The 7427-nt window shown below is 42.8% G+C and overlaps 1 protein-coding gene across 1 annotated transcript in view; it reads right to left on the bottom strand.

Annotated features, from left to right (window-relative positions):
- MED30 (mediator complex subunit 30) overlaps positions 1-1646 on the bottom strand; it is a 6094-nt gene extending 4448 nt beyond the window's left edge. Inside the window, exons 1-2 of the mRNA XM_018560858.1 lie at positions 1395-1646; positions 356-514 (exon numbers count right to left, since the gene is read on the bottom strand). Of these exons, the coding sequence (XP_018416360.1) occupies positions 356-514; positions 1395-1592 (357 nt within the window). The 5' untranslated portion in view covers positions 1593-1646. The remainder of the gene's footprint in view (positions 1-355; positions 515-1394) is intronic.
- Positions 1647-7427: the final 5781 nt, after the last annotated feature.

The following is a 7427-nucleotide window of genomic DNA, read 5'->3' as shown; positions in this document are numbered from 1 at the left end:
CGTCAGATCTTACAGAGATCATTTGACAATGCAAAACTGCCAATCAGAATTCCTTGAGAGAGAGAGAGAGAGAGAGAGAGAGAGAGAGAGAGAGAGAGACTTTTTCTATACAACCAATCAATTAGTTGAAAAAAAATCGGGTGACTAATCGATTATGAAAAAAAGTTAAAAGGAAAATTATTTTTTCCTCGGGGGAGCAGGGGGAGTAAATCCGGCCCTGTCTGCGCCTTACATTTTTTAACTAAATTCTAACAGTGTCTGGCCACAGCTTTAAGGTTCTGTTCTGCAGAGTCCAATGCAATGTTCTGAATTGTAGGACAGCAGGAAGAGCTATCCAGTCACATCTGCTGCTCACCTCTACCGGCACCGGGTCCAGTCCAGCGCAGTTCTCATTACATTTGTCGTACACCAACCTCAGCTTGCGGAACAGAATGGAAAGCTGTCGCAGGTGCTCTTGTAACTTCCCCAGCCGGTCCTGGTAGGTCCCGGTATGATAGGTGACGCCATTTGGCAGCTGTGGGAGAAGATGACAGGTCGATTGTAAACCAAGATATGGGCATATACAAAGTATGAATGTCAGCTCAAAGCAAAACTATACTCACCTCCGCTCCAGAGACGTGACATCCATGCGCCCCCTCGTAGGCGAGGGCATCTTCTGGGTTCGGGGTTTTCCGCCATTTTGATTGGCCAGGATGGGATGGCGTAATTCCTGTACGTATGCACTGGAGATAACTCGCTCCTACACGCGCTGTCTGGGGTTGTACGCTGAGCTGTGCGCGTTCATCTCCATGTTCAGCAGGGGTGGGCTACTCCTGCCCTTCAGCTGTTGAGAAATGAGGCATTGCAAGAGCCACATGCATGACTCCAAGAGACATATGCATCATGGGATTTGTAGTTTCACCACAGCTGGAGGGACGGAGTTTGCCCACCCCTGATCTAAGGACTGGTAAGCTGCAATATTTATATATTGCAGTACTAATTGAATACGTAATGGTACTGTAACCCATAGCAACCAGATTTCAGTACAGTGTCATCAAATCTTCGGATTGGTTGCAGCATCTTACCAATTCTCACACTGTCATCTGGCTGATTTACTCAATGCGTCACAATGAGCCTTTTATAATGCTCATCAGAAGTCCATGCAACAAGTGACAACGCAGAAGCACAATTGGCAGGCAGGGACATAGTGTTGTCATCCTATACCAGGAACAAGGCTAACCTTCCACAGCAGGATCTCTTTGTAACACTCCAATGAAAGCTGCAGATTTAACCCCTTCACCTAATTTCTATAACTAGCTTCAGAACCAGCAGACATTAGAATCAGAAACCTGGGCCATTTCGGGGGACCCGGAAACAGTGCATGGCGCCCGCAGAGTCCGTGGCATAGCACTCACCTGCATGTTGCGCAGCAGCTGGAAGATCTCCATGGTGCGGAAGACGATGTCCTGCACCGTCTCTTGTCCGATCCGGCACAGGGACGCCGTGTTTACCTCCCGAGGGGCGGCGGCAGAAGCTGCAGCACCGGGGGGAGGAGCGGGGAAGCCACCGGGGGGCCCCGCCATTCCCCCACCGGAGAGCGGAGGAGTGGACATATCGCGCCAGGCCTGACCGCAGACAGCGCGGATACTCTATCCTTTGCCCTCCACAAGATGGCCGCGGAGAGCCGCACACTGCCTACGTCTGTTCCCTGGTTTGCCAATCACAGCATGGCGGGGCTTTTTTTTCTTCAACATCTTTGTTTATATTGATACAAAAGAACAACAATGAATGGGAAGGGAATGGTGTCAGGAGATGGGTGCACTTCAGTTTCGGAAATGCAATGATTTCTTCTCACTCTAATTCAGACATATGTTGGAGTATTAAACTCACAAACGTTTTTCAGTAATAAATGCGGATCAAAGCAATATACAGTGCCCAGCAAAGTATTTCTTTACATTTTTGCCCAAGCAATCACAGTCATCATATCTCCAAACTGCTCTAACTCTCTCAGCTCCGCTTCCCTGAACTTCCTGTCCAGTACAAGATCACAAGGGATAGCAACGTCTCTAGCAAGTATCCATCTATTAGCAAAGGGAAGGGAGGAAGAAGTAGGAGTAGGGCAACGTAGGGAGCAAGGAAACACACACAGCTTACTAGCACAGACAAGGGTGGCTCCATAGGACCCTGTACAGTCCCAACTGTGATATTTACATATGAATGGGTGGCACTATTTACATATGAATAAGCCACAACTCCAAAAAAATGTCTACGCGTCGCTAGAGTGTTCGGGTTTCGCTTGAAGAAAAGGTGGCAACCCTAACTATGAGGTGAGTGATTTCCACTCATCCTCATAGTTAGAGCCGACCCGTGACAAAGAAGCTGTCACAGGTCGGCTCTAACGATCAGGAAGTGTGTTAACTCTTCTAATCCACGTATTTGATCTACCTTAGTAAACCACTCCTTTAATGTAGGGGCTTCTTTGCCTTTCCAGTGTAATGGAATATGTGATTTAGCTGCATTCCACAAATGTGGAGTTATGGATTTTTTATATCGACTTTTCAGATCCTTCATTGCTGTGAAATAATAATACCCAAGGGTCATAACATATAGAAATTCCCTGTATTACATCATCTATATGATTTCTTCCCACTGCTGTACATCGATGGTCGGGTGTTCACCCTTCTTTATGAAAGTTTTCTTCTTTTCAATAAACAGGGTAAAAAAGGTTTATTACTTTCAGAATTTATGGTATATACAACCGTCGCCTGACATACAAGATGAGGTTCATGAAGTACGGCTCTTTGAAGGTGGTTTGTGATGAAAATTGACGGCAGATGGTGGCTTTGGCTCTTCTCAATGCCTTAACCATTGCCCACATACCAATTCAGTAACCAAAAATTAACATAAAATGTTTAAATTTCATAAATAAAAATAACACTGGGCACCCTAAGCAGTAAGTTAATAAACTTGTTTTCGAATCTCTGGCAGACTGCTCTTAGAAATTTATATTTGGCAACCTTTGTCTTCATAAATTGCCTATGACAGTGTTCAATGTGTCTTTGGAGCGTAGACTAGAACATCATAAAATCATTAATATCATTTTAAATAAAATGATTACAGGCTTCTGGCTACAAGGGACCTCTTTGAATTTTCCACTTGGAAATCCGCAATCAATATGATTATCAGAAATGCCTGCCAAGCTCTCTGGAAAGTCTTGATGGGGACAGTGATGCCAAAACCGGGCCAAGTGGGAAAAGACAGAAGAACTGTAATTTCCTCAACTGCCTCAGAGCAATACACAGTGTAATATAATGCCAATGGCAGCAGCAAGCACCGACTTTAATTATTATAAGTATAATATATTTTAATTGTTATGCTGGCAATGGCTGACATTAATTACAACATAATGCATATACATGCTGGTGCATATGGCTGCAAACCTGACTTTGCCTTCTTCAATATTTCTCTATTTGAATGGATACTTCTAGATCAGGGGAGGGCAACTCCAGCCCTCCAGCTGCGCTTTACTACAAATCTCAACATGCCTCTGGGAATTATGCATGTAACTGTCAGTCTTGCAATGCCTCAAGGTAGTTTCACATCAGATGGAGTTGCCCATCCCTGATATCTTGGACCTGTTAGAAGATCATCTCCTCCCAGGCACAATGGAAACATCCAAGAGTCGATGGTTTAAAGGAGAACTATGAGGTGAGTGCTTTTCACTCACCTCATAATTCTAGCCGACCTGTGACAATGAGACTGTCACAGGTCGGCTCAGTAGATCGGGAGGTGAGCGAACACATACTGGCGTTCGCTCACCTCTCGATCCTGTCATGGCTCTCTGCCGTGACAGGGGAGGGGCTGGATTTCCCCCTCCCGGCTCCGGTCCACCAGCGCTGACTGGCGGAACGGATGGGGGAGGGGGCGGGTACAGCTGGCTCTGCCTCTAGATAGGCAGACCCAGCTGTCAGTCACGCAGCTGGGTGGATCCAGACATAATTGTCGGGATCCGCTTCAGCTGCGGCGTCTCAGTATACCGCGAGCAGCAGCTGGCAGTATACTGAGCCTAGGGTGACGGGAGGACGCTAGTTTGTGTCCTCCCGTTACCCTAAGGAGAACTATGGGGAAAAGCCTTAACCCCATAGTTCTCCTTTAACAGCTAGAGAGCAGAACACTAACTAATACCTTATTCAGAAACAGAGGACAAAAAAAACAGAAACACAGGGCTCTTCTAGGGGACCAGTATTCATATTGTTGGAACCTCTTGCACAGCCTCGCAGAGAAACACAAGCACACAGTCTGATATGCATGCTGCACATAGCTTGGCTAAAACAGGAAGGAAGCCACAGCTTTATTTTCTACCTTGATGCAATACAAAAATGAAGAGCAAGCAGTTAAAAATGTGAAAGCCATAGAAAAAAAACTACACATATAATTACTCATAAAATTATCCAGATAAATAATAACTCAAATATTTTGTTTATTGAAAATGTAATGACGGTTGGCTTGTATATAACTGAGAAAAATAAATGCATATAATATAAAACAGGAGTTAATATACCAAATGCTATCATTTTATTTATTAACCGCATTCAGTCATCGGAGTACAATACTTTTCACGGCAGTGGTCCTTTAAGTGGCCGTGTAGGCTGTAATGGGTGGGCAGCGTTCTTACTGACAATGGCCATGTTTCTGCATCATCATTTGAGCAATGGACGTCTATTCTTTCCCTTATAAATTGTCTGTTTTTTTAATTATTGTTAATAACATTTTTAAGCTTCTCGAATGTAATTGTAAAGGATTAGTGGCATGATTTTAGCTGTAGTAAGTCTCAACTGGCGGCATGTCAAAATTTTGTGCATAAATCCCTGATTCACTGTTGTCTGATGTACACTAACAAGTGAAGTACCTCTGGATGTTTTTTTTTTATTTCACAAATTGAGATTGAGATGAAATTCAGCTAAAAACTAATCAATAGCCACTGAACAAAGGAACAACCTATTTTTGCTTATTGAGTTGGTACTTCATTTTGACCTGCACACCAGAGAAACCAATTTTTTTAATGGGGTTTCCTGGTAGATGATTCTTGACGCAACACTTACAGGGTAGCCTACACCAGGGCTGGACAAATCCCAGGAGCCAGGTAGCCAATGCTCCTTAAATGGCGTCTAACTTTTGAGTTTTTGTCTAGTTTTTGTCTAGTTGTTGTCAATGGAGCTGACTCCTACAAAAAACCCTACTGGCTTCGGGATTGGGCAGACTGGCTCCTGAATTCCATATTAATGTGTTGACCCCTGGCCTACGCTATACACTAGTGACACAGAGTCATTACAGCAGTAGAATTTCGTTTTAAAAAAAAAAAGTTATTTTAACATTCCCTGGATTTTCTAATAGTTAACAGGGTGAAATCAACAAAAGGTTTAGACTACAGTGATGAGAAAAATCAAAAGAGCAGGATAGAAAATTTTTCTCAAACAAAAAAAATTCTAACAGTGAACGTGGTTTTTATTTTGGAAAATCCAATCATTCGAAAATCGAATAATAAAATCAAACTGAATTTTGAATGATATTCGTCCAGTCTCTGATGGCATTAAAGAATGTTCTGACGAGAGTTTTCTCATGAACGTTTGTACAGAAATCTACCAGTGTATAGCCAACTTTACCCAGGTTGCCAACCATTCAAATTGAAAGTGTATATTAAGTAGAAAATAAAAATTTAGGAAATAATGGCATACACTACACTCGTTTCAGATTTTGGTATTCTCCTTTAACTATCTCCTTTGGTTCCACTTTTTTCAACTTGGTGATCCTGACAGTAACAGTCTGCATGAGCACTTCTGTGTTAGGATGACAATGTTCCCTAAGTGGTTACCTAAGCAGGAGCAGTGTTGTCTCCCCAGGAGTGCACGCTCCTGCTGTGTATTGCAAGATACTGCCCATGGTGTATTGCCTTCAGGCAATTAATTAGTCAGCCTACGTCAGTGACTCAGGTTGCGTACCCGCAGATGAAGTGCTCATGCATAAACAAGAAGTGTTCTAAAATAAAGTTTAGAAAACAAACTTGAAGGTCTGTGTTGCAAAAAAAATATTCTGTTGTTAATACCCGGAAAGAAAGAATGCAGTTTACGAGTTGCATTTTTTCCCCACAGGCCATTGTTTTTCTCTACATGTTCATGCAGACCCAACTGTCCAGCAAAAGCAGAAGTTACAGGGGCTGAGGGGCAGAGACCCCTTTCCATACACAGGTTTTTATTGGTTACCCCAAGGAATCACATTGAGACTGTGACAAAGGAGTTAAAACTGACAAACTATCCTATAGACACAAGAAGCCTAGTGATGGCAGTAAAATAGGCCTCCTCGCTAGGATATTAGTCTCACTTTCACCATTTCAGATGCTCCTCATTTGAAAATATTATCCTGCTTTTTATTTTTATTAGACCAGAGTTCTTCTTTCATGGTGCAGCGATAATGAGCACTGCTCTAATCAGAGGCATTAAAAGCTGAACAGCATGACAATCAACCATGATGACATTTCATAGCAACACTTGGTACAGTGGAACAATGTTTTGTATATTTCATGTTCAATCTGCTCCTTTACAAGGGCTATTTGAGGAAAAGGTTTCTACCATATAAAAGGTGACAAGCTGGCGCTGTGTGGTAAGTACAGAGGGAAGAACAGCTGGGTGGAATTAACATCCTATAACAGCTAATAAATTATGTCACCCTAAGATTCTGAGAGGAACTGATATTTTAGCAATATAAGGACCAGCATACTTTAGATAATTTTTTCTTTCTGGAACACATCTCTAAATTGCTAAAGAACTCATGATCTTACAGGTAGAACTGAATAGGTGAAGGTTAAGTGACCTTCATTGATAGCTAGTCTTGTATGGGGTAAACCTGAGTGGAGAGGGAGATGTGTGAGGACGGTGTTTGGGTCATAGGTTGCTATCCTCCAGATAAAAGTAGGGGTGTCCTTCAAAGAGTCACACTACTTGGTAATTCATTTGATAGACTTTATTAGTCTATTATTAACATGTTCATGGAATGAGGCCTTCTGCCTTCATCAAGGTGTAAGTGAAATATCCTTATTTAGATCCAGACTGCATCCACTGAAAGGTCCTGCTTAGGGGTAAGATGAGCTGGATTCTCTGTATCTGCTGCCAGCATTCTAGAGAGGCTACAGCCCCCAAATCGTGATGGCTGTATACTACATTCCCATCTAATAAAAACTAAAATATAGATTACCAAGTCATATGACTCTATGTACTAGATGCTCCTCACCACCGGACCATGAGAAGAAACCATGAGGCAGCTTAACCCCAAGTGCCGTGGCTGCCATCTTTAGCAACACCCAGCACCAAGAAAGAGTTTTTGATGTGAATGCACCACCATCCTGAATATCAGCAGTGTGGATTCTCAATCTGACAGCTCTTTTTACCTTTTAG

This window comes from Nanorana parkeri, unplaced genomic scaffold (assembly GCF_000935625.1).
Source record: "Nanorana parkeri isolate BGI_ZX_2015 unplaced genomic scaffold, ASM93562v1 scaffold482, whole genome shotgun sequence".
Lineage (NCBI taxonomy): Eukaryota > Metazoa > Chordata > Amphibia > Anura > Dicroglossidae > Nanorana > Nanorana parkeri.
This window is presented reverse-complemented; position numbering and strand designations above follow the sequence as displayed.